Source organism: Anser anser (assembly GCF_964211835.1).
Source record: "Anser anser genome assembly, chromosome: 2".
NCBI lineage: Eukaryota > Metazoa > Chordata > Aves > Anseriformes > Anatidae > Anser > Anser anser.
The window spans coordinates 81,647,813-81,674,216 of NC_139721.1; the positions used below are offsets into that span (position 1 = coordinate 81,647,813).

Genomic DNA, 26,404 nt, shown 5'->3' on the forward strand with positions numbered 1-26,404 from the left:
ATCAGGAACATTATCTGAGTCATTATCTGAGTCACCACTGAAATACTCTAGGGTAAAGAGACAACATTAATGCAGAGTATAAATACAAATAATATTCTGTGGATGGGCAGAAGCCATAAGCTGCTCTTGAAAATGTGAGGGGAGTGCTGAAGCACAGCAGTTAGGAAAGATCACTATGCAAACGCGAAGTCTTATTGGCACTACTGAGGTAATTTTTAAAAGAGTAGAATGCAACTCAGGAACACATCTGTTACTCACTAAACTCCAAAAAATTTAAGTTTATAAAAGAAATACATTTATTTTTATATTATTTTTTTTTTTACACACACTTCAAGAAATCAGGTGAAAAAATACATTCTGTGGACAAACAGTTTCTCTTGCACCAATTTTTAAAATAAGCAAGATAGCAAAAATAACAATCAGAGACAGGTAACAGTTCAGATGCAGCTGACAGAAAGCAGTGCAACTTAAAATTAGCTCTTGGTCAGCTTGGGTTCTAGTGCCATCTGCTGAAATAAGAGTGTTTTTTCCCCTGCAACCACAGCAAATATGCGATTTAAATTAATCTACTGCATTAGAGAGTAATGTATGAAGAAACGTCACAAAGAGTTGCTTGAGTAATCCAAGTGCACATCCAGAGTGCCATACACCAAACCTAGTAAACTGAGAACCTTCTCTTGAATGATGTCAACCTGCTCAGAAGGGCAATAGTCATCCAAACTTGATCTGTAACAAAGATTTGAAAAAAACAATGAGGGAGTATAGATATCATTAATTTGTATTCTTGTAATGATTTGTATCCAGGGTGTTGAAGCTAATTTCAAAGTGTGATAAGTTCTGCCTCCCAGTATCTCTTCAAAGCATACTACTGTGCTTTTCCTCTCTGCTTTCAACAACTGAAATTTGCCTGAAGTTGAACACAAAGCCCACAGCAGATCAGAAACGTGACTATTAAGTCTTTCAACTCTAACACAACATGTTGCCAGTCAGAATTCAAGCAAATGATCCAATTAAAGTACTGGTGGAAAGGTAGATTGAAAGATTCAATTGCTACTAGTTAAAATGGGTAGGAAAATTTGAAAAAAAAAATCTGTGTAATTCCTGGGATAACATTATTTACCACAAACAGATGCTGGTAGAAAACCCAGAGCTACACTTCTAGGATTTTAGATCTGTCAAGACCTACATAAATGATTCTGTATTTCCTCTGCAACAGTGCATAACAACTCTGTGGCTGGCACAGAAAATACAGCTTTCTTTTATTGTAGGTATTTGCTGTGCTATTTGTTGTTGACACAAACTATTTCATGTCAGATCCTGGTGTTGCTGCCTGTACTTTTAGGGCACACATGCTATTCTTAAAGTGAGTAAATTGCAATAATTTGTCAAGAGTTACACTGTGGTCTTCAAATTAAGTTTTCCCAGGATAGGATAGTACGTTGGCCCTAACTCCATTCTGTTCTCCCAAATAATTCCCTTACAGTCCTGGAAGCGTAATTTTTACCCTATGCAAAGCTTCATTAGAGCTTCCTAGAATATAAATACCCTTCAGACTATTAGATGAAAACCTCTCCCACTTTCATCAGAATTTTTTTCATGAGAAATTTCACTGAAAACAGAGATCTTACCAATAGTGTAATGAATCCTAGCACAAGAGTAGAGAAGGCATAATTTCAGACCATGCAAGCTTGTCCAAGCTAGCTTTACGCTAAATTGCTTACCAGAAGTAGCAAAGGTAATATGAACCTCAATGACAGCCATCCACTGCAACACATGCAAGGCCTCATCATAGGCTTTATATAGCCTGCACTGAAGCTCATTAAGTCATCGTGTTTTCACTGCTGTTGAAATCTGTGCTGGCCACTCTAAAGCCTGGTAAAACTGGCCATCAGCGCAGAAACTTCCCTTAAGCAGTATATTGTCACTGCCTTATGATTAATGCTTTCAAATGTCAATTTTCACTATACGAAGTTTTGCAATTGAAGATGGATTTTTTTAAAGATATATTAACCAATGTTATATTCATAGAATCATTTAGCTTTGTAAGCAGTCTGAATGTTTTAAAGAATCTACACAGTCTTACCGAGCAATTGTCACAAGTGTGGGCTTAGGCATATTTTTCAGTAGAACTTTAGTGGATTGTATGAGGCCTTCAATCTCCTCTTCCGTGCTAACATGGTGGGGAAGCTCCATATAATCACAGGTCAGACCAGCCTGATGGACCTGCATGTAAATTAAACAGATTTATTAACAGACAATTAACAGATCTTCACTTGTTATACAGACAAAGTATTGATATGGCTTGTCTGTGTAAGAACTCCCTAAATTGCTATCCCTAGCCCAAGAAGTAACTTACACACCTTCAGACAGTAGTCCAGTGCAATGTACCTCTCCTATGAATTCAGAGCATGCTGCAGTCCTTGTAAAAGATCAGGCCTGCCATCTTCAAACAGGTACCTTAAGTTCTACAAATTATATCAACAGACCCTGGTGAAGCAAAAACTTGCTTCAAAAGAGGCAGCTTGAGACATGAGTGTCCTAAAGATCATATTAATGTTGCATAAGTATAGACAAGCAGAATAAAAATTCAAAAGCTTTTCAAAAAAGCTGCTCTAAGCAGTAACATTAAAAAAAAAGAAAACTATTAAAATCCCAAGAAGTCCTGAATCAAGGAGGCAAGTCTAAAATTAAACATGACTTTTCCCCTCCATACTGAAACTATGTTTTTGAAATTATTGACTTTCTGCTCCTTTATACAGCGACCTACCATTTCATAGTCTGGGCTCTCCATCCTGCTTTTCAAACTGTGAACTAGTTGAACAAGGGGCTTCATTCTGGAATAAAAAAAAAAAAATACAACCAGAACTTGTTATGTAAACACTTAAAAACTGATACATTTAACCTAAGTTTAAAAAAAAAAAGAAAAAAAGAAAAAAAGAAAAAAAGTAGGAGTTACGTTGCCCCTCAGTGTCATCTTGCACCTAGGAAAAATGGAGACTATCAGTACTACTTTGCTGTTTCCCCAGGTCTCAGGAAAACCCTGTATTCATACCTACTCTTCACAAGGCCTCTTCCCCTTTCTTTTAGGGTGGCCCTGGAGAAAAGCTGTTGTAACTCAAAAGTTGTATTAACTTGGTAAGAAATTCTTGCAGTGATTGTTACACAAGTCTGGCAGTAACTGCTGTATTTGACAGCAAAAACGAGTAATCTTCCTATTAAGGGAAAACTTGGACTTTTGCTCAGTTTCTTTTCTGATTAAAACATTTATTTAAAAGCATAGCAGATGCTGCTGACGTTTTGTGGACATTCTCACTCATGTACCCAGCCTTTCACTCATTTCCATTTTTCCACAGAAAGCAGAGACTTCCGTAGCACCAAAGCAGCCCTTCTGTATAACCCCAATAAGTTTGTTGCTTTTTATGAGAGTTCTGCCTCACACAGATCACTAAATTTTTAAGTTGCCAAACCTACCTCCCTCCAGAGACAACAAAATTTGCATGAAGCTGTATAAAGCTGATCTTGTAAAAAGTTTACTATGTGGCACTGAAGACAGACTTAAGTTTTGCTTTGTCTGACTTGCTCTTCTAAAAGCAAAGAAAAAAATGGCAGCCTTGCACAGATCCCATCCAGATTCCTGCCTTTTCTGTTAGCAAAGTGCTGCGCTAATCAGTTCCTAAACAACTGCACTATAGAAATTAAGGAAAACAGACTGAAGGCTTAAGTTCTTAGGTGCAAATCTAAGACACGTCTTACACAGACTAAATGATACAGTTATCATTTCTGGCCTTAAGGAAAAGTTTAGACAAAACAGTATGTGAATATACAGGTCCACAAGCTAAGTATTCTTCTGTTTAAAACTGAAATATACAGATAACTATCACATATTTTTCAGGGAACTGATTTGAAATCACATCCTTTTGACTCTGCTTACTAGCCTTATAGTATATACTGGTTTTTCTCCTCAGAGTTATTCTAATAGAAGACTTCCAGAGCTATGACCGTCTGCACTTCCGGCACTTTTAAAGACTATCCACCAGGGTAAATCAGGAGGTCTCCTGCAGCACTGCTTCTGCAGTAGGTCAGGAACAACAGCCTTGTCTACTGTGCTCCAGAAAGGCTCCCAAGAAAAGAGCAGTTGCAGGAGAGAAACCTTACTGACACTGGTAAATTGATTCTTTTTTTTTTTTTCAATAGACATCTGAATCTTAGATAAGGGAAAGGAAGGTGCTAACGTAATGAGTTCCAAGAAGAATCAAAACCTACCCATACTAGTATGGAAAAGGTAAAGGTCTTTCAGAAGAGATTATTCTAGTAGTTTTAGCAGGAAAGAGGTTGATCTAAAGGAAGCAACAACAGGCTTACTTATCTGAAATTGTGTTATCTCAACTTACTTAAGCTTAGTAAGCTGACCAGGAAGAGTTCCAATATGATGGGAATAAGGAAGAACACTTTACTGTTAACTGTGTCACCAGTTCATGAAGATTCTTCTCCAAAGGCTATGGGAATTAACCAACGGCAGGAGGGTTTTAAGCCATTTAGAGATCTCCTACCCAGGATATGAAGCCCACTTCTGTAGGGTTTCTTCATCATCGTTGTCACACAAATCTGCAAATGCTGCTTCCAGATCTTCTAGCTGATGAACACGGTTTTCAACACAATCCAGCAAGCCTTCCTTTAAATATGCACATATAAAAACATGTTAGGAAAAAAAGAGACAAGAATGATTTTCCTAGCTAAATCATGGCTTAATTGATCTAGTGTATGTGGGGAAACAGAAACAACTACTTCATTGCTACAGAACATCTTTACAAGATGATCAGAATGATTTCCTGCAGAAACTGGTATCTTCAGAAAAACACACCTCTTTGCTCTGTCTTTCCTATAGCATGTAAAAAGCTGCATCTATATTCTGGTAGAATACACAAAGAACAAAGATTAGAGCAAATAAACAGTATTGTTGGATTTGTTTATATAGCATTGAAATGTTGCAGTATTTGATTAATTTAATATTAATACACAGGAACTCAGATGAGTGCAAGCTTTACATTGTTGTAACGAGTTTTTTTTTTTTAATTTTATAAGAATTATGAATATTACTCAATTGAATGGAAAAAGTTTTCAGGAAAAAAAATACAAGATGTGTTATCTAAAGGTTTTTCAGCTCTGCGTGCATGCCTGAAAGGATTTGTAATTAATTTAAAATGCTTGCTATGGCTCTAATCCTGGAAAAGTTTATGCACTTTCTTAAAGTGTTCAGAATACATGAAGAAGCAATCTTCTTGGAGTAAGCAAGGCTACAAATGCACATGCATACAAATTGTGCATATAAATATTCGCAGAGAGAGGCCCTATATAGCATATCAAATGAAAAGCAATGTTTAGCACATTTATTATAAAGGAGACTCAGTGCAGTGCTGCGTGAAGGAAAATTAAAAAGCATATTGGTATAAAATGGCTAAGAATTAAGAACATAGTTGTTCCTCTTAGGATGCTAATGACTGCCATATAACAGATGCTGCTTCTTTTGGTCAGTGTTGTCAGCTTCAGGCTAAATTAAGAATAGCTGAGGGTACCAGCCATTCATGAAGTACACCTTTATGTTTCTGAGGGATGAGTAAGACATCTTTCTGTGCAGCACTAGTAACTAACCTTAAAGATATATCCAATCTCTATCTATACGTTAAAAAAAAAAAAAACAACTTACCTTGCACTATGATAGAAATACACATCTAAATGTACTTTGGAATTACTAACAGATTTTCAGAGACTAGACATCTAGAATATTTTCTGAGTCTTGGAAAAATTCCAATTGCACTAGTTTTCTGCATTTGGACCTTTTAAGTTAATTGTCTCACTACAAACATCCATAGATCTGGTCTTACATTAAGTTCTGTACCTACCTATTACTCACTTTCTGCTAACCACTTCAATTGCCTCCAATAAATTTGTTGTCTTATGTAAATGAGTTATGCCCTGAAATCACATTGTGAACTTAATCACAATCCTTTTCCCCTTCCACATTTTCATACCTTTTAAATAGGTACCTGTTTTTACCACAGTCTTGCAGATTGACTAAGAAATATGAAAACCAATCTGACAATCACCCACTTCATTTCTTTATACATACAAATTAAGATTTATTAATCTCGGATTATTATATGTATTGACTCTTTCTGTAAGTCTTCAAATGATTATAAAACCAAAGCTAAGCTCTTGTTTAGAATTATATGGTATAATGACCATTAATATGACTCGTTACATGGTTTGGGCTCAGGGCTAAATAAACATTTGGCAGCTGCAGCAGGTGTATATTTCCATGATTCAGAAACACCCAACACATTCAATGAGGAGTACACTGCAGTGGTACAATACTTGCCCTTCCACATCTAAATAAATACATAAAATACCAATTAGGCATTTAGCACAACTCTCACTATCAAGGAAGAACAACTAGAGCACGGAAAAAGAGACCCTAGAGGGAGAAAAAAAATTTGAACCTTAAGAGAGACCGCAGATGACTTAGTATATTTTCATTTCTATCTTGTCAATTACCATTTGTTTACAGAACTTAATGTTTACTCTCATGCTAAATATTTACATGGTTACATATTTAACATAAAGAATTCCTAAGACACTTCTGATTAGTATTCAGCATGCTGCATAGCTTAATTGGAAACCACTTCATTAAGCACCTTTCATAGGTTCTTTCCTTCTCATAATTCATTTTTACTGCATAAATCAAAAGAATCATTCCCACATAACGTACCCCACACGGAAATGCCTTACCTCTGTTGCATCTTTATGAGGCTTCTTGAAGTTGTACAACTCTTGTAAGAGCTTATACTCTGTCTTCAAAAAAAAAAAGGGGGGAAAAAATTAGTCTCTTCAAATGACAACCAAAAACTTCAAAGCCCTCAGTCTTTAAAAATAAAAACCCCACCTACACTTGAACGTAACTTTTCTACTCCAGTACTGCAGACAAATCTCTGTAAATGCAGATGAGGAAGATGCTGTGAGGCTTGAGAGGGCACTACTTCACAGCCTCAGCCAAGCATTTTTGAAACAGCTAAAGTTTAAACCTGACTTCAGTAACAGAGCTGTATAAATTACATATTTACAAACTCTGTTAATTAAACAGTCTCTGAAGCTAAACATCTATTTTGCTGAACTGAGGTCCCAATAAGTTGATGAATAAGACTAAGAGAGCAGATTTAGGCAGATAAGAATAGGAGAGTATGATTTTAAAGGAAAAACAGACAGGTAAAGGCTTTAGGCTGATTGAACAAGTAGTTCATGAATAATCTGTTACAGGGGCTTGTCAGCCCTACTCCTTGATAATATTCAAATTTCTTTAAACAATAAACAGATCTCATTATTTACTCAACGGCATTGAAAAGGCAAACACAGGAATTTTTCAGGAGTAGAGGGAGAAAGAAAGGGTAGACTAAGAGACCATAAATTTTACAAAAATATAAAGCATCTTTAGTGCAGTGTTTTGGATTTTAGTTTTTTTTTCATTTGTTTTTTGGTGGAAGAAGAATACTCTTCTGAATTGGTGAGACACATTTGCTTTTTAGCTTTTTCTTGGATTCTCATATTCCAATAGTTAACTTGAGCAACATTTTCTGATAGAATTATTGTATTTTACAGAAGAGGGAACATAGTTAAGAAATATTAACCACAAATGAAATTCTTATCAAAAAAGGTAATACTGGGGGCTCTGTGCAACTCCACTTCCGAAAGTGATTCCTAGAGCTGAGAACTTATCTCAGCACAAGAACCTGCTCCACCCCCCCCCCCCCCCGCCCAAACAAAACCCAGTAAGACTCCTCTATGGCTTTATGAAGAATGTACTGTAAGCCCTAAGAGGGTATTGAATTTTATTCTTACATGACAAGACCCCTGTGGTGCTTCCACTTTGTCTTACACTTCTGTGATTCAGAATGATTGGGATTGCTTATTTTCTGAAGGTACTGTGATTGTAAATACTGAATGTCAGAAACTAACAGAGGTCAGGGACACCGTATTCACTTCTACACACTGAACAAGTAAGCAGTACTCTAGCTGAAACTCAAAAATGCCAGATGTTCTCCAGCACAGACTGAACTTAAAGTAGTGTTAAGAAGAGACTTAATCACTAGAAACAATCATGATATTGCAGTAAATTTGTAAGCCTAAATGCTGCACCCAATTTTCAGGGCAGATGAGTTAGTTCCTAAAAATCCTGTTCACATAAAGAAAAGCTCCTAACTGCTTGGCACAGCTGAGGGTCTACATATTTACGACACTATACAAGTGAGATAAGTTCTGTGCCCACAAGCTATACATTGAATATGGTGCAGAGTCTTAAGCTCAGAGCCACAACATCAGAAACAACAGCTGCTTGCTCATCATTACACTCAGCAGTCCAGACAAAGGAAATTAATCACAGCCTCTCATCAAGAGGAGTTACCACTCTGAATAATCAAAACACCATATCTTTTGGAAAGGCAGTCTCTGGGTACCGTTGTGGCTTTACAATAGCATACTACCAGGAGGGGCGAGAAATATGGTCTGTCATCGCTCCCTGATTAATCCTGCTTTGGGTACTTTGGACATGAACTTTGGAAATCCAAGCAGCTTTTATGGCCCACACAACAAAGCAGAAGCATGCCATATAACTCTAAGCCTGAATACTTACTCTACACCTACTTCAAATGTAAGGACCTAGCTCTATTAGGTTGTTGTACTTCTTTGGAATATACACTCCCTTAAACCGTCTCTTTTCAAATATTAGTGTGATTCAATAATCATGATCAGCTGATCTGCTAATTTAAATTAAATGACAGTTTCTCCATAGACACTAAGCACTAGAAGGATTAGTACTCTTTTATGAATGGTAAGAGGACTCTCTATTGTCGTGCTTACCTGTGTGTACATTTCTTTGAACGGATTCTTAACTGAAAAAAAATCTAAGTCAATGTCTAAAACAAATGCATCCCCTTTCTGAAGAACTTGGCAGATATTTTTAGCAACCTCCCTTATTGGGCATTCACCATTGCTGAGAGAGCTTGAAGTGGAGCATTCTGCCCTGTTCAGGGCACTTGCATTTTGTACTTCCTTGTCCTTCACACTTGAGGAGCTGTGATCAAGGTCACCAGGAGTCACTGATGAAGAGGCAGCAACAGCGTTTGCTGTATCATCTGTATTTAGCTTCAGTCTCTTAGCAGATATTACTTCGCCATTTTCTTCCTGGTTGTTTGATGTTTCCGTAGGATTAATGAGAATGACATGTAAATTTAAAGGCTTCTGGTTTTCTAGCTGATCAGCAGGGACATAAAGACCATCACTTAAAAAGTAATCATCTGTACCTGTAACCCTACAATTGACAACTCAAAGTTAATACAGAACTTTGCAAAGAACTTAGCAAAAAAAACATGCAATTAAGGCATCTGGAGAAAAATGAATAGATGTTTGATGGGTAACAAAGCCAATAAAACTGTATACAAAATTACTTATTTTAATCTGCAAGTGTTTAAATGGGAATTCTATCTACCTCTTCAGTGCTGAATTGATACATTAAAATTCTGGAATTTTTATGATAGCCCCACAAGGTTTCTAATAGGTAGAGAAAGATTCTATATCATGTGCTACTAAGATTAGTTTGACATTGAATTATATCTTACATCAAGAATTTAACAAGATATTGTCAATGTTTCGGCATATAAGGCTGCAAAGCACTGGCTGTTTTGCCTCAGATTGTCTTTTTTCTTTAGGAAAACTATTTATGTTTGAGAACTGCTGTGAAGCCCATGGATATAATTTACTTTATTAGAAGTAAAATATTATGCATTAATAGTATTTAACTTTTCTCTACCTCTGACATATGATTCCTTACTCTAAGTGTAAGGAGAGCAGGTAACAAGGATTAATAGCTACATACCCATGGAATCCACTTTATTTAAAAACAACAACAAATAACCAAAATAATAAAAACTCCACCTAGATTGGAAGTGTATAGAATATTATTTTCAAGCCATATTTCAGCACATTAAGCCTTAAGTAACATAAATTCAGATTGAAAAAACCTTGAGAGAAGCCAACTTCTGTTTACTTGTATTAAGACTGTGACCAATTACAGGGTACCACCATCCATCAACCACAGACAGATAATTTTATGAACAGCAGAAGTTTAGTTCCCCATTGTTGGCCTCCTGAGGGATGTAGACAGCCTAGAGGAACAACCTACAAAAATCTCATTAATTTCAAGATAAATGAAAGGTTCCACATCTGGGACGGAAAAACCCCATGTAGCAGTAGCAGGTTGGCACAGACCAGCAAGGTGCTACAGAAGAGGACTGGGCAGTCACAGTAGAAAGCAAATTAAGCACGACCAAGCTGTACACCCCTACAGTGAATACGACTCATCAAAAAATTTCTCTGTACTACCCAAAATGCCAAGAGAAGAGACTTCTCCCTATGTTCAGCACCGGTGAGGTCACATTGTACATACTCTGCCAAGGTTTGGGCCCCCAGGACATGAGAGATGTCAAGAAACAGAAGAGGATCTAACAAAGGACTGCTATGGAAATCAGTGGGTTGGAGCATGTGATGGACAAGGGGAATAGCTTGAATTACATATTAAAAAAAGAGAGACTTTAAGGCACAACTTAAACTGTATCCATTAAAACATATAGTCACATTAGGTCCTAAAGACCTCACAAATACAGATTGTATTTTTCATTGCAAAAACCAGATGTATCACTACCTTTATCCAAGAAATATAAAAAATGTCAATTAAAACTACGTGTCTTTTATATTACCAACATACGATAGCAGACAACTTACCTGATTGTAGTTGTTGATATGTCTTTCCCAACTAAAAAATTGTGTTTTCCCTCTGAGATCTGCTGAGCCCATGGTGGGTGAAGCCACAGAACTTGAGAAATATGGCCAGCATAAACAGCAGGCATAATCCAGTTCTCAATACTTAATTCACTGTAATGAAGAAGAAAAGACCAAGGATAACACTTACTTTTCTTGCAACGAAAACATGGTCAAGAACAGCATAAATACATTCCACATCTTGAAAGCCCCCATGCAAATCATCAGAAATTAAAACAAGAAAAGAAAAACAACAAATATTGATTTATAAGAAGAATCAAAAATGTCTGTAGTAGAACTAAAAAAATTATTATGAAGCACAGTCAGCTTCACTTTTAGCATGGTACTTTGATTATAAACTATGTGGACTTGTCCTTCTCTCTATTGATATATCTGACAGAAAGTGAAAGGTGCATCATCAATGCTATTCTAAACAACAGAGCTCAAGGGAGCATTTTACTGTAAATTGCTCTAAGTAGACTTCAAATATAACCTCAGTAGTGAAAGTGAGTCAATCAGAACCTACAGAATGTTTGGGTGTATGATGCAGCCCTCAAGGCTTCTTATTTATCCAACAACAACAACAAAAAAATACAGACTATGAGCAGAGTGATACAATTGTTAATATACCATTTATATCCTCTTGTCACTGTTGTGTATCACCATAATACTGGAACAATCAATATTTATTTTAAAACAGGAAGAAAAAGACAAGAACACAGACCATTGTGCAGCTTGTTGCCTACACAAGAAATTGGGGAAAAACACTGGTCTTAATTATCTTGTTCAACTTCACATTTGTATCTTGTCAGTGCAGATGTTATTTCAGTCTTAGTCAATTTTTCAGTATGAAGAGAGAAAAGCTGTTCTAATACCACAGCTCTCCAGGTAAAAAGCGTCCACTCAGAATGCTGTCCTGTTAGCCAGGGGAGCCATCTGGTTTAATAACATGATATGTTACTAAACAAAGTCAATTCATAAGTCTTACACCTTCTGGACATGCAAAATAAATGTTTGACCACATTGATAAAACAAACATAACTTCTTCCATGCAAAATCATGAAGTTTTGAATAAACGTGAAAAGACAAAAAACACAGCTTGAGAATGATTTACACATCTTTTGCTCATACTTCACACACAGTTGTATTAATATTCACAAACAAACACAGCAAGAAGCTGAGTTGAAGTATTCTGATGCAGTATGTAGGACTTACCTAAAAAGCGCTTCTTTGTCAAATACAGTGTCTGCAGGCATATTCACAGGGATAAGGAGGTCTGGATGGGAATCAAGATGAACAAAGCTGATGTTACTGGCAGGAAGATGCTTTGAACCAATGGCACGATAGATGAAAGGCAGCACCTAAAACAACATGAACAAAAATAATTCCACTGTAACCCCTGAGATGATAAACACAACAGCTTTATCAGCAAAAACACTTGCCTCACTCTTACTCCCTTAGAATTTGGGTTATGTATTGGAAGAAGGGGGAGAAGACAGAAAACAATACAAAGGGGAAACAATTCCAGCAACAAGGCTGCTCATGAGCTGCAAATACTGAGCCTGAGAGCTCTATATATGAGAAGCTACTAGGAAATCACAGCTCTATCCTCTCCTTATTCATGGAAATTCTTCTTTGCAGTGGCTCTTCTCACTAATCATTCAACTGAATGACCAGGTTTTTCTTGTATTCCATTTCTAACTTATCTTCTCCTTTCTGCAGGACACGGCACCTGCACTGCCTTTTCCATACCATAAAACTTCCTCACTGTGCATGGGTGCTGTGGAGATAAAAACATTTCATTACTCAGATTTTAGAAGATAACTCATACAGAGTGAAATCTAACGCTGCCATTGTTTACACTTTAACTGACAGTTAGGTCTACACACTTATGAAGAAAGAGCTTGATTCCTAATACCTATGTAACTTAATGGCTGCAATATGCTACCTTTCCCAGGTACCTAGCCTCAACCCCTACTGGAGGTCTTCACTCAAAGGTATGTGCCGAGGAAGCACCTCAACTCATCAATTCACAGCATAACAAATAACTGCCGTGCAACAATGTCAGGTGGTGAAATGAGAACACTGATTGCTGATTCACAATGCTTCTCACTGGATTGCAGTAGGCAAAGCTTCTCCCAGTAGCAGTTACATTGCCCCAGCTGCCAGAACAAATCCAGTAAAGGCTGTAAATCACAGCCCTACTACACAGTGAAGGTGAAGACTATAAAGGCACTGGGCAACAAAATTACTCTGTGCTAAAGCAGAAGCAGAGCTACCTTTTAGGAATACAACTGATTTAAGATCACAAATCCTGAACACTGCACGGGTTTAAGTAGACAATTTGACTGACAGCAGAAATTTGGACTTTATTTCACCTGTCTAGATATAAATTACTCAGTGTACCCACTACTTATGCAGTACATAAAACAAGGTCAAAAATAACAAGGGTACCCTGATCCATGACTGTAACATCTTTTGGAAAAAGCAATAATCTGGCCTACCTTTACAACCTACAATTTTTGCGATTTAAATTAGTTTCATCTTGGTGTTAGCACAAACTGTAAGATTAGGAGGGGATGAGGGAAGAGAGAAGAGCCTAAAACCTCTAACTTTCTCCTGCTTCGGACTGAGAACAAAACCGCCTTCGCACCAGCTGTGACTATTAATCATAGGGCGATGCATCCGGTGACCCCTTCCTGCTGCACGGCATCAGAAACGGACTATATATAGCTTTGGATGCTTTGTGACGAAAGGTCACGTACACTTTACATGACAGACCATGCACATACATGTATATAGGGAGAACCCAGTGTATGTATTTAGCATGGACAGCCCTTGCTAAGCTAACTCAAAACAGAAGTGTAAAGTTATGGTATCTTATGCCATTATAAGCAAACCCTACAAGTTTATCAGTTTGCAAACAGCTCCTTCACTCCTTTAACTACTTAAATAAAAATAATATTAATAAATAATAATAAAAAAAAAAACCAGGGCTCCAAGCCGACCATTTCTCACTGCCTGCTGTATGTCCCTGTATTTGTCACTTTGCTGTCAGCCTGCCACAGACCGCACTGGGTTCAGTTTCCTAAGCACTGCACTAACACCTAATGAGGGTGCTCTCTCCCTTTAAATATAGAAATTAGAAACAAGAAACAGATTGAGTTGTTTACAGAGATGCCGAAATGGCTGCATGGGGAGGGAAACTGAGGCCACCTGGGTGCCGAACTTCATTTAGGGGTGGCGAGGAGACGGCGCTGATAAGGGGGCGCCTGGAGCTGGCTGCGCCGTCCTGCCGGGGATCCCCTTCCCCTGCCTACCCTGCAGCCCCCCAGCCCCGGAGGGGCTCCCCCATGTCCCCCAGCCCCACTCACGTCCTGGTGCTCCTCCACCACCCGCACCGGCAGCGCCGTGTACGCCCGCAGCCGCCGCCCGGCCGGGCCACCACCCGCCTCAGCCCCGCTCATGGCGGCGAGGCGAGGCCGGCCCCTGAGGGCGGTGCTCCACGGCTCCTTCCCTCCCGCCTGCCTCCTTCCCTCCCCGCCGCACCGCCCGCCCAGCGCTTTCCTCTTCCGGAGCCGGGTTGCTGCGGGCCGGGCCGGGCTGTGCTCGGCGGAGGGGCGGCAGGTGGGCTCGGGGCTCGGCTCGCTGCCGGGGGGCGAGGGCGTCCCGGGGCGGGCTCCGGGAGGGGAGCGGGGAAGGAGCGCGGCCGGGCTCCCTTGTGGGACTTGGGGGCCGGGCTGGGGGCTTCCTTCACGGAGCCTGGGGAGGGGGTGGATGTGGTGGTGGCTGCGGGGGGAAGGGGTTTTAATGAAGGGACGGCTGTCACCAGCAGGGTAAACTTGTTCTCCCGAGTGATGGGACGCGGGTGGATTGTCCTCAGTGTCTTTCAGTTTACCTCCATTTCAATGAAAACAGCACCGCCGAAAATTGCAGCAGAGGGAGCTTTAAAATAACATGAGTGCTTAAAATCTTTTCACACAGTTTTCTCTAGTCTTTTCACCTAGGGTTTTATCATTCTGAAGCCACTAAGCTATGGCAGTAGGACCAGTGTGGCTCTCTTATGGTGAGGTCTTATAGCCATGTCTGAGAGCAAGACCTTTTGTTTGAGTGCCCTGACTTGTTAAAAAGAAACATGCTGCAAGCTAAGGCACCCTGCTGCAGCGGCTTCTGCTTTAATTTAAGGTTACAAAAGTTTAGTTCAGCCTGTTTAAATAAAAGATGTATATAAATGCCAGTAAAGCATAAAATAGTATACTGGCACAGGGCTGGGCTATGTAAGATCATGACCCGAGAACTTAAGCAAAACTATTTAAGTTCCTAATGGACTGGAATTAACAATGGCAAAAGAAAAAAATGTGTTGCTTTGCAATAGCAAGGCAGAATAATGAAAATACGGAGTTCTTTATCATGTTTCTTCATGAGAGCCTTTCGAAGGTTGCCTCCTGTAAATGCAGGGCTCTGACTTACTCTGGCCTTTGTGCAGGGTGCTCTGAAGGGGTGGTGGGGGGGAATGAACACCACACCACTTGTGCGTACTGAGAGGTGCTTTGTGTCCTCTTGGTTCCTCCTCCTTGAGGTGTGTCCTTCTCCCCTTATTTCTTTTCCATGCTCCCACTTATTCACCAGAAGCTGCCTGGTGTACAATGCATTAAATACACGTATAGTTCTGAACAAGACTTCAGCCTACTCGAAGCATTGGCAATTGCTGGTAAAGTAACAAGGTCATGCACAAAGCTGAGGAGTTTTGGGAACCATTTATTTCAATGAAATTAGACTACCAGCATGGTTTTACCTCAGAAGTCTTCCGTGACCTGTAACATTCACATCCCACAAAATTTTACCTGCCTAACTTAAAATATGGTGAAACTTCTGTTGAACTTGGTTCAGTACTAAATATGGGACATAAGTTTTCAATGTAAGTTGCTACATAACTCATTTAAAACATACATGATTTGTTGGACCAGGTAGCTTGTGACCAGGTATCAGAAAAGTCATTCTGCCTGGTTTAGAACAATGTGCTGTGCTAGAAAGGAGTCCTTACTGTGGGATCTCGGTTGTTAAAATGGCTGGTTTCTTTGATGCAGTGCACCTGAAGGCTTTGTATCAAAGTATCTAGTGCATGTTAGTAGAGATATTTGCATCTGTGGCCATTCATAGCAACCATTTATTAGAATTACCATTACCCTAAGCCAGAGTGTGATCCAATTTGGGTTCTGGATTACTACTAGTAGACTACTGTCATGGATTAAAGGTTTAGAGTAATCAAAGGGCCACAAGGATCTGTACTTACAGTTTGAGGAATGTACAATCCCCACTGAAAGACAGTGGTCATCATCCACTTCTATTAAAGGAAATTTCAGAAACCAATTTCAGTATTTCAAGAATAGTTCCTGCAAATGTGCTAAGGGCCTCCCACAAAACTTGCGTGACACTGGACTTTTATTTGCCTTATTAAAGGTGAGCCATGTCTTTCCATTCTGGACGAGGATGTCCCCGTGGTCAGGGGGGACCAGGAGCAAGAACTTCAACACAGACTTACCGCCCTCAGAACCTGCGGCAGCTTCACCCGCAGCAGCCCTCTGTACAATACCAATATGACCAGCAAACTGCGCCTCCAACCTCCTATTCAAACCCTCCAGCTACTGGTTACATGCCTCCGAGGCCAGACTTTGTGCCGTATCCTCCTCCAGTGCCCCCTTCCACACAAAATCCCATAAGCCAGTGTCCTATGAGGCCACCGTTTCCGAGCCATCCGATGAGGCAGAGCTTCCCGGTGCCTCCGTGCTTCCCTCCTGCTCCTCCACCAGTGCCAACCCCTAGCAATGCTCCCGTGCCAGCAACTCCTACTGGGCAAAGCACATTTCCTTACATGATGCCCCCTCCAGCAGTACCGCATCCTCCCCCCCCACCGGTCATACCACAGCAGGTCAGCTACCAGCCTGTGTACTCCGCAGGGTATTCGCAGCAGTCATTCCCACCACCCAACTTCAACAGCTACCAGCACAACTCTGGCTCTTTTCAGAGCAGCACTACCAACAGCAGTGGTGGCACCACCCATTTTCGGCACACAAGTCAATACCAGGGAGAGAAGTCGCAAAGCGATCGACGATCTCCGGAGAGGAACAAGCACTACGACGAGCACCGGCATCGTGAGCACAGTCACATCCACGGGGACAGGCATCGGTCCAATAACCATGGGGATCGGCGGGATCGAGGCCGGAGCCCTGACAGGAGGAGGCAGGAAAGCAGTCGGCACCGGACAGATTATGACAGAGGAAGGATATCACCTCATCATAGGAGTTACGAGCGTAGCAGGTAACTTGGAATAGCTTTTGCCTGCAGAGGGAGAGGTAGTTTGTTGCTCTACAGTATTTGTTTGAGTTCATGTTCTTTCCTCAGGCTTGTTTTTCATCCTAATGTGGGAGGTAGCCAGTGCTCAGCTCTGATGGAAAGAGCTGCTGTTCTGCCATCTTTCAGATACTGCTCCAGCCTCACCTTTGCAGGCTGGTAGACTTGTTCTCCTTGTCCGTGGCAATGGCTGATAGCACAGAAGCTTGTTTGAAAACTGAGTGGTGCGCTAGTCTACCATAAGATTTTATACATATCTGGCAGGAGAGTAGAGTGGGCACAATTTTGTGCAGAAGACCATGTTCAGAGTTGAGCCTTACAAACAGTAAGTCCCAGTACTTGAAAAAAATAGAGATTTAGGTGTGAGACTTAGGGTCCCAGATGTTACCTGAATTTGCCCTTTGAGAAAGCCTTGTATTTGTAGGCAGGAAGCAAGCGGGCTAGGGGTCTATAGTCTGATAGATGCACACATCTAATCCCTGGAAAGAAACAGTGAGTGTTTTTTTTTTTTTTTTACTAAAAAAACATTTTTCACATTGTTTTTCATCCTGCTCCATCCTCCTCCTTGTGGGAGACCAGTGTAGGCATGTATGGTTCAGTTCAGGATGAAGATCCTAGCAAACCAGCCAGTGATGTCCAGGGAGGACCGAGGTGAAAACTATCACGCACCAGTCCAAAGGAACAAACAAGTTTTGTAGGCTACATTAATGTCTTGTGATTCAGGTAGATGAGTGTGAGCTGCTCATTTTGGGATCTATCATGAAGTTTCTGTCCCCTAGCTTCATAGATATAAGCAGCTTGTGAGTTATGAACTGACCTAATACAGTTTGCTGCATGGTGGTATAGAGCACACCATCAATTGTTTAGTCTTAAATTTGCTCTCTTGCTCGCTCTTTTTGTGTAACGATCTAAGTCAGAGTTTTCAGAGATACTTGAAAGTTGAGTTTATCAGGGCACCTGGATCACGTGCTTCTAATTCTAAAGATCTGAGCTTTTCCGTGTGTCTCACGTGAAACACAAATTTACACTTAATGCCTGTGGAAATGAAGCTATTTTTATTTAGATATGCAGATATTTAATTTCAGAATAGTTGTACTCAAAAACAAACAAAACACATTTAGCGAGTTTAGTTTGGTTTGGTTGAGCTCACTTCGGTTTCCAGAATAAGATTTTCTAAAACTGAATGTGGCTGGCTTTAAGTCACGAGCCTTTACTGTACGATGAGTCTGTGGAATTCTCTGTGTTTTGTAGGTGACTCAGATATTTGCCACATAATTTCACAATTTGTTTTTAAAAGTTCAGTTTTAAGTTTTGAAAATATTTCCAGCAGCTTCTTTCTCAAAGATTTCTGTTGAGGTCAACAGTTTCCAGGTCTAGTTGACAGTGTATCTCAATATCTTCTCACCTGCCTTGGTGTGTTTTTTTGCACAGCATCTCTATCTCTCAAGCAAATCAGAGGGCAACAGAACGTGCTCTCTGAAGGCTGAAATCCATGCCTGAACAAGGCACAGGTGGAGAATGATGAATGGTTTGTGGGGAAGACCAGTAGATAATTCATATGAACTTTGTGCTTTATAAAATTGCATGCTATTTCATCTGTATGTATATGGAAACCTAAATATGCACTCCTAAATCTTGGTTCATCATCCTGCTCGCCCACAAAACCACCCGGGGCATATATTTGTGCTTACTTGTGTATCAGCATACTTGATTTACTAGGAGGTGTGACAGTTACACAAATGATTGTGGACTAACGAGTTGTCAGCTGTTAGTCTGATAACCTGCCTATGTGTGATCTGTGCTACCTAACGTAACACAATAATTCCTGTTAACTGGGGCTGTTTTGCCACAGAAATATGTTTGGGTGGTCAAGTTTCTTATGTGTATCTGCATGTTGAGTCTTGTAGGTAAGATTCATGGTGTCAGTGTGGTAGATTTTCTATCAGCTTTTTTTCACATGTGCCTGAGGTGGCTGTCAGGAGAAGAGTACTTGCTTGAAACATTTGAGTTAATGCTGTGCTTCCAAAGCTACTGTGCATGGAAAAGGTTTTCGTTCTGTTCCTTGAGGCATTAAGAATGGTTAAAGGTGCAGTAATCTTACTCTTCACTGTTTGTAACAGAAGAACAGCACAAATGGCAACAAGTCCTGTGGTGAATTTATAGTTCTCTATACGGTATGAATTAAGTATAGTATTGAGATAGATGGCTTCACTGAGTGTCGTGTCATTTTGAATAATGTGATCTCAGCCTGATTCTGCGTCTCTTCCAGGTGTGGAATGTAAGAAATGCCAGATTTCTTATTTAACTTCTGTTTTTGAACTCTTCAAGGGAGCGGGAGAGGGAGAGGCATAGGCACCGTGACAGCAGAAGATCACCATCACCAGACAGATCATACAAAAAAGATTACAAGAGAACAGGAAGGTAAGGAGGACACATTTGGTCTCTCTCATATTTATGAGGCTCTGTGCATCATGTGTGTGTGCATACATGCCTGGTTTGAAACTCAGAAATTAATCTTATAGCCATCTTTATAGATGTGCAAATGTCACAGCTCTCTCAAGGCCTTGTAGAGTTAGAAGCAGGATTAATCTCTGGAGACTCAACTGCATTTCAAAGACTCCCCTGTACATCTGCTCCCAGTCTGAGAAGTACCAAGATAGCATAAAGTTCATTCCATATTTAGATCATATTTTTAAGAACTTGTCTTGTTTTGACGCTCCTTTCCTTCTAAATCCTGGGTAGTTGAATTCAGTGTGACATTATTGGCTTTAAAGACAATTTAAAAATAAATAGATCCTAAATTTGGAGCTTCTTTTGTTCAAAGAATTGCTAGAGTTAGACTAACACAAGCAATGGGTTTCTGTATAATCCTTCAGTATTTATCTGGTATGCCAAACAGGTTTCTGTACAATCCTTCCAATAAGATCAATTTTTTCTCATACAAATAGCTTGTGGGATATATATTAAAACTTAATACTGTAACTTAGTTGATGGGCTTCAAACTTTGGAACAAAATTAAGAAACTGGTCTAGAATACAAGTAAGAATTTCGGTCTAAACTAGTGTGTTTTTTCATTCTAATTATTGAATAAAGTTTAAAATACAAAAGCACTTTCAATTTAACTTTTTTATAGTATATCTAAACTACAGAATACTTCTTACAGTTGCAAGTTAAAAACCAAATTAATTGCTTTTGTTTTTCTTCCACTAAGCTGCTCTCCAAGCAGAGAAAGGAAGAGACCCCGATGGGAGGAGGACAGAGAAAGGTGGTCTGAAAGCCAGAGTGCCAGTAAAGAAAAAAGTTACACTAGTATCAAAGACAAAGAGTCAGAGGAGAATGCATCTGAAAAGAATGAAGATGAAGATGATGAATTGCTTAAGCCAGTCTGGGTTCGCTGTACCCATTCTGAAAGCTATTATTCAAATGACCCTATGGATCAAGTGGTACGTTTGTGAGACCTCTGAAATCACTGTACACAGTCCTTTATTGGTTGTCTGATTACCTGATTAATGAGAGTACTTCAGCAGGATCATGTTTTGTGTCATTCAGTGTTGAATCCTTCTCTTCCCAGCCATCTCAGTCTTGAACCCTATAAGGGCTTTTTTGGTGTTCTCTATTTTCATGTTTCTTCAGTCTGTTTTCATTCAGATTAGTGATACATGAAAGAGGGATATTTTTGTCTCCAGGAGAGAAGGTTTTATCCATAAACACCTGCATTTGAACAAAACTGCCTAAATTACCCTATCATCCCATAACCCTGGAGAAATTTCATTCAGAAGGAGGAAGTCAGTTCTTTTTATTTGACAATAACAGTTGCTGGGGGAGTAAGTAAATAGTAATTGAGTGAGGAGGTTTCTTCTTTCTCTTATAGAATGGCACAGAGTGAAATCAATGTTTCAAAGGAGGCAACATCGGTTAAGTTCTGTGTGTCTAGGGTGTGATACGATTCTTCTGAATAGCAGAACACTTGCACAGAAGGTCTCCTGTTTTTTCTAAATCTGAGCTGTTAGAAATCAGTACTGAGCTGTATTAAATATGCTTAGCCATAGCTCTGCTTTGCTAGGCCAAAGGTTTGATAATGCACCAGCAGATGAAGTTCTCTGCTCATTTACCTAGTGGAGCAATGACAGCGTATGTTAAAGCCTTATTAAGTACTTCCATGTTTCATTTGAGCTATGGCATGGCATCTTTTTTTTAATGTCACTTTTCCACTTTTGCACTGTAATGTCAACACTGCCTTTGCTTTTTTCCCTGTCTTTTAATTAACAGGGGGACTCTACTGTGGTAGGAACAAGCAAGCTCCGAGATCTGTATGAAAAGTTTGAAGAGGAGTTAGGAAAGCGACAGGCAAAGGCCAAAGCAGCCAGACCACCATGGGAGCCACCAAAGACCAAACTGGATGAGGATTTGGGTATGCAGAGATGATGGCGAAGCTCTGAAATGGAGCAAACTCTAGTTAACCTTTTCTTTTTAGTACTTGTGCATGTTTAATGATGTCAGTAGGCTAATACATGTTTTTAAATCCATCCTTTATATTGCAGTTCCACGGAGTTTTACTGGTGCTTTTGACTGAAGTAGAGCTAGATGCTTTACCTAGAAGGCTTAAGGGAAGACAGAATCCAGCACTGCCTAATGCTGAAGTCTCTTCCACGGCATGGAAGCACCCTGAGCACGATCAGATAGGCCAAAGTATTGTGCATAAGGGGCTGTAAGGAGCTCCTGCTCTTCGTATTTATTAAAAAAAAAAAAAGGGAAACAAGAGTAGTGATGCTATACTGTTTTAAAAACTGATATTTCTGCATAAGATCACAATAAGCAGAATTGCAGAACTAAAATACAATGTAGAAGGAAAATGAATTCAGTGCCGTAACAAGCAGCCAAATGAGTTGATCTGCACTGTCATGGTTCACATATGGATCTTTTCACAGAGAAATATATCTGCTAGCTGTATCAATTATTGGGGAAATATTGGTTGAAACAGCAGGGCATAGTTTTTGCTAGCAATTTATCCACTCAGAATTCATTGAAAGCTGTTTTTTCTGATTTAGTTTACTTACAACTGTTAGCTGTTCTTACTGTACTTCCAGCATCTCAGTATTACGTAGTGTATCTTTTCCACCATGAAAGTAGTGTTCAAGAAATCCTTAGGCATATCACATTAATTTGGATACTCTTGGGCTTGCTTTGTAAGTGATGTTTCATGTTCTCCTGTTGAGATGCTTAGATTCTCAGATCTGAGCCTACTAACTTTCACAATCAAATACCAGAAATTCTAAAGATGAAATACAGGTGGATATAGCGACAGGGTCAGTTGTGTGCTGCTAGCTTAAAATAACATAAAGATGAAAGGAATGAAAAAAAATCCTATTTTATTAAGCTGTGTAAAGAAAACACCTTTCTGAACATCAGATTTGCGTGTTTAAGTTCACTCAAGCATCGCTAGCAAAGTCTGCTGCACAGTTATTCAGAAGGTATTTTCACGCACATGAAGGAAGGACAAAACTTATACATTCAGCCTACCTGTCTAAAGCTTCACTTCCTTGGATCTCCACAGCATGTTCCTTCTCTGCTCTAGGATAAAATATGATGGGGCAAGAGCGACTTTAGCTGTGTTCCCTTCTCCGCTGTTACTGGGGGAGCCAAAGGCTCTGCATTTGCACTGACATTTGGCTGACATGGTGCCTGTACCAGTTTCTCCTACAACCATATTTCTGTTGGGTCTAATAGTTTGTTTTCTTTTGTACCTCGCCAAAGGCCTCCGTTGTGCCTTTCATTAGAAGTAGATGTGTATTTTAGTGAGATAGCAATGTGCTCCAAGACCATTTTTAGATTATGAAAGGCTTACTTCAATACATTAAATCCAAATATTTTATACTGGTCTTTCAGAACTCTGGTTTATTCTTACAAGCCCCACGCTCTTTTTGCATTTGAAATTAGATTTGCACAGCTCATTAATATTTACAGAAAACTTTTAAAATTTCCAAAAATATGTTTACATATTTTTCTGTGAATATGCATACATGTGCATTCAGACATGCATATATACTTGCAACTGAACATACGACCTATGTAAGCCATACGTCCCAAGGACAAGCATCTTGTACTGAATTAAGGACTGTATCAAAATACATCTTGATTTTTCCCTTTCTTAAAAAAAAAGCTTATTAATTTTGTTCTTATGTTCTTTCACTTCATTTTTCTTTCTTTTAGCTAAGGGAAAACATTTAATAAATATACATTTACATTTTTTTCCCCAGGGTATTTCAAAGCACTAGCAGTATAGTAATATACTTTCTCTTAAATAAAAATGAAAAAAATGGAAGGAGTGTTACATCTCACCTTCCAAGAATAATAAACCTTACTTGTATCATGTTATATGTCTTGGCTATGGAAGTATTTATTTAAATTGGAGCTGAGGAGATCGGTGAAAACGAGTGACATTACATATAGAAGAGTTGCTTCTAAGTACCACAGGAGTTTAGGGATATATGACATCAGGCTCTGGGTTTTTTACATTAAGTCCAACACTTAATAGCATCTCTTTGGCAACAATGCAAAGGAGACATTTTAACAGGCATGAAACCTGTTGGGTTTTTTTTGTTTTGTTTTGTTGTTGTTGTTTAGAATTTTTCTTTCCTTTGCGGTATTAGAAAAAATGCTTTAGTAAGTACAGAGTCAAAAAAAGTCAAAAAAAGCTTTGGGGAAAACTCATGGAACAGGGTTTCTGTAAAACTTGAGGATGGATTCAGTCAGTTATAATCAGCTTTTTTCAATCATGGGAAAAAGCTTTCTTCTCATCTGTGATTTTAATGTGATAACTGATTTATTAGAGATACTTGATTTGAAAAAAAGAGTAACAGTACACATCCTGTAATAATTCTATCCACATGTGCTTTCTTGAACCTTTTGAATAGATCATGCCCTACTACAGATGGGGAGCATTTTTTAGGTAAAATGAAACTAGATGTAAGCACTTTACTCATAGCAATCACTATTAGCTTTTTTAGCAGCAGGAGGTCATGTATTCCTTTTTTTTTTTTTTTTTTTTTTAATTTTAGAGTAATATTTGTGTTGGTTATAGCTTTATAGTCTGGTTCCATGAAGTATTTTATTGTCAAGTAACTGAACTTGCTGTTCTATAGCTGATCAGTGGTGCTGCTGGACAGCCAAACAGCAAGCACTCCATTGGTGTAGGCCTTTAATATCCATAGCATTTGCTGCCACTTTTAATTAAAAAATGTAGTTGCTGTCATTTTCATTAGTGTGAATGTCATGCACTTCTTTAATAACTTTCAGTATGCTGCTGAGCTATGACATGTTAGAGAACGTATTGATTCTGGGGAAGAGGATGTGTGGAAATGTTTCAGCTAACTTTATTTTCCCTGCATGAATCAGAGAGCTCCAGTGATTCAGACTGTGACTCTGAGGATGACAGCAGCTGCTCTAGCAGTTCGGATTCGGAAGTTTTTGACGTCATTGCGGAAATTAAGCGTAAAAAAGCACACCCTGATCGTCTCCATGAAGAATTGTGGTACAATGATCCAGGACAGGTATGGTGAGAGGAAAAAGTGCCGTTTCTGAAAGTCTCTCCCCTGTAGACCTAAAATTCGGAATTGTTGTCGAACATGCTGGGTGACATCTTTTTCAATATCAGTTCTTCTTCCTTTCTCTTTTCTGTCTCTTTTTTTTTTTTTTTTTAATCACCCCACTTTTGATTTCAAGTGTGTGATTCCAGCTCATGAATCCTGGGGAGTATTCAGCTAGAGTCATGTCTGGCAGCGGTAATAAAACCTGAATTGTAAACAGTGTATTTATGCTGTCCTATTAACCCTGAGATAAAGGTACACAGATGAGTTTTGAGATGGAGGGAAGGCAGCATGTTTATCTGTTTTACATATTATTCACCTAGAAGCTCTTGGATCATAATAAATAATGTTTTAAATATGCTGTTAATGCTCCTAATTTCTTGTCTAATGGTTCTTTTGTAATTGGATGGAGATTATAGCTCTCATTAAATGTAATTGCTGAGCTCATGAAATGTTGTTTTGAATGTATACATTGCACAGAAGACTAGCTTTTGTTTGCAAATTTGCCATTTTCATCTTTCTTACTTAAATATTTTACAGTCTATTCTAACTCCTTGTCAAATGGCACCTCAATAAACTTATTTAACTGGTGTTTTGTATGATTCACGAGGCTGGCATGCAGCAAATCCTAATGCCAAGAGATACTGCAATGCTTATTGCCAGTATGGTAATTCAAAGGTCTGTTGAATATCCTATTGCCAACTCATATTTATGCTCTAGTTATATAAAAAAGAAGACTGAGCCTAGCTAGCTGGTTTTATATGAAAAACAAAATTAGCAAACTGTTTAGGCATTTAACTGAAAAAAATGTGTGTTGCTCTTGGGCACATTTCAAAGTAATGTTCTAGCCTATAATATTGGCTAAATAAAAAGTGGAATAACTTGGATGGATAGTTTCAGGAATAAATGGCTTATGAATTCCCTGCTGAAAAGCTCTTTCCCAGACTTCCTTGAGATTTGCTCCCCCTTGTCTTTCTAGAAGGGGCTGAAATCAAATCATGGTGAGCTTGTCAGTACTGTATTTCTTTCGAGTAATTTTATTCGAAGGTTTGCTATTTTTCTTCAGTATTTATCTGGTATGCCAAAATGCTTTCTAACCATTGTTACATAAGATGGGAATGATTTCTGTGCACACTGGCACATACAAGTTACCAGCTGGATAGTGTTATCCAACAAGTAACCGGACTTTTATGATGGATCTTCCCAACCCTTTAATCTGAGTGGTGTTTGTTACTTCAGTTAATGTCCAGAAGTGCTTGCGGTAGTCAAAAAATAAATTGTTATAGCTGATACTACCATCATACCCTTTTTCTTGCAAGTGTTATCTGCTTGTTTCCTTGTTTGGGCAGAGGAGGTTAGAAGCCATTGCCCTAGTTTATGTGAGATAATGGTATTTCAGTGTTTTGTGACCACTTTGTGATGGCTCTTTCTGCATTTCCTTCTGTTAGTTGTGTTGTTGAGGAGGGGGGTAGATAGGTATCTGTCTTGCTTCTCAAGTCCTGGGCCATACAGGTACTTCACATCTCTGTCAGTCTTGGTCTGTCCATTTAAAGTAGCAGAGGCAGAATTAGGGCTGAACAGTTTTTAAGAACTAAGGACAAGAT

At 39.2% G+C, this 26,404-nt stretch overlaps 2 protein-coding genes across 8 annotated transcripts in view; one reads left to right on the forward strand and one right to left on the reverse strand.

Moving 5' to 3' along the window:
- Positions 1-272: 272 nt before the first annotated feature.
- On the reverse strand, positions 273-14,403 carry LOC310893736 (UPF0489 protein C5orf22 homolog). Of its 6 annotated transcripts, none has more exons than XM_083823092.1 (9): positions 14,238-14,403; positions 12,079-12,224; positions 10,828-10,977; positions 8,908-9,358; positions 6,787-6,849; positions 4,551-4,672; positions 2,768-2,834; positions 2,084-2,223; positions 273-726 (listed from the first exon to the last, which is right to left on the reverse strand). In XM_083823092.1, the coding sequence occupies exons 1-9, from the start codon at positions 14,328-14,330 to the stop codon at positions 600-602; spliced, it is 1,359 nt and encodes a 452-aa protein (XP_083679218.1). In that variant the 5' UTR covers positions 14,331-14,403; the 3' UTR covers positions 273-599. The 6 variants fall into 6 exon arrangements, with proteins under 6 accessions (XP_083679218.1, XP_083679223.1, XP_083679219.1 ...); XM_083823097.1 differs by having other exon boundaries at positions 12,079-12,139; positions 14,238-14,356; XM_083823093.1 differs by lacking the exon at positions 14,238-14,403 and adding an exon at positions 13,872-13,890.
- Positions 14,365-26,404, forward strand: part of DROSHA (drosha ribonuclease III) — a 69,292-nt gene continuing 57,252 nt past the window's right edge. The window contains exons 1-6 of one of the 2 annotated variants that reach the window (XM_083823091.1): positions 14,365-14,490; positions 16,324-17,181; positions 19,543-19,635; positions 20,426-20,657; positions 21,484-21,625; positions 24,610-24,764. In XM_083823091.1, the coding sequence (XP_083679217.1) occupies positions 16,331-17,181; positions 19,543-19,635; positions 20,426-20,657; positions 21,484-21,625; positions 24,610-24,764 (1,473 nt within the window). In that variant the 5' untranslated portion in view covers positions 14,365-14,490; positions 16,324-16,330. The remainder of the gene's footprint in view (positions 14,491-16,323; positions 17,182-19,542; positions 19,636-20,425; positions 20,658-21,483; positions 21,626-24,609; positions 24,765-26,404) is intronic. The other variant, XM_083823090.1, reaches the window with a different exon arrangement.

Coding starts and splice junctions, on each gene's coding strand:
- LOC310893736 (XM_083823092.1), bottom strand. CDS start 14,330: ATGAGCGGGGCTGAGGCGGGTGGTGGCCCGGCCGGGCGGCGGCTGCGG. Junction 12,225..14,237: donor TGGTGGAGGAGCACCAGGAC/GTGAGTGGGGCT, acceptor ATGTTGTTTTAG/GTGCTGCCTTTCATCTATCG. Junction 2,224..2,767: donor AGAGCCCAGACTATGAAATG/GTAGGTCGCTGT, acceptor ATTTACATGCAG/GTCCATCAGGCTGGTCTGAC.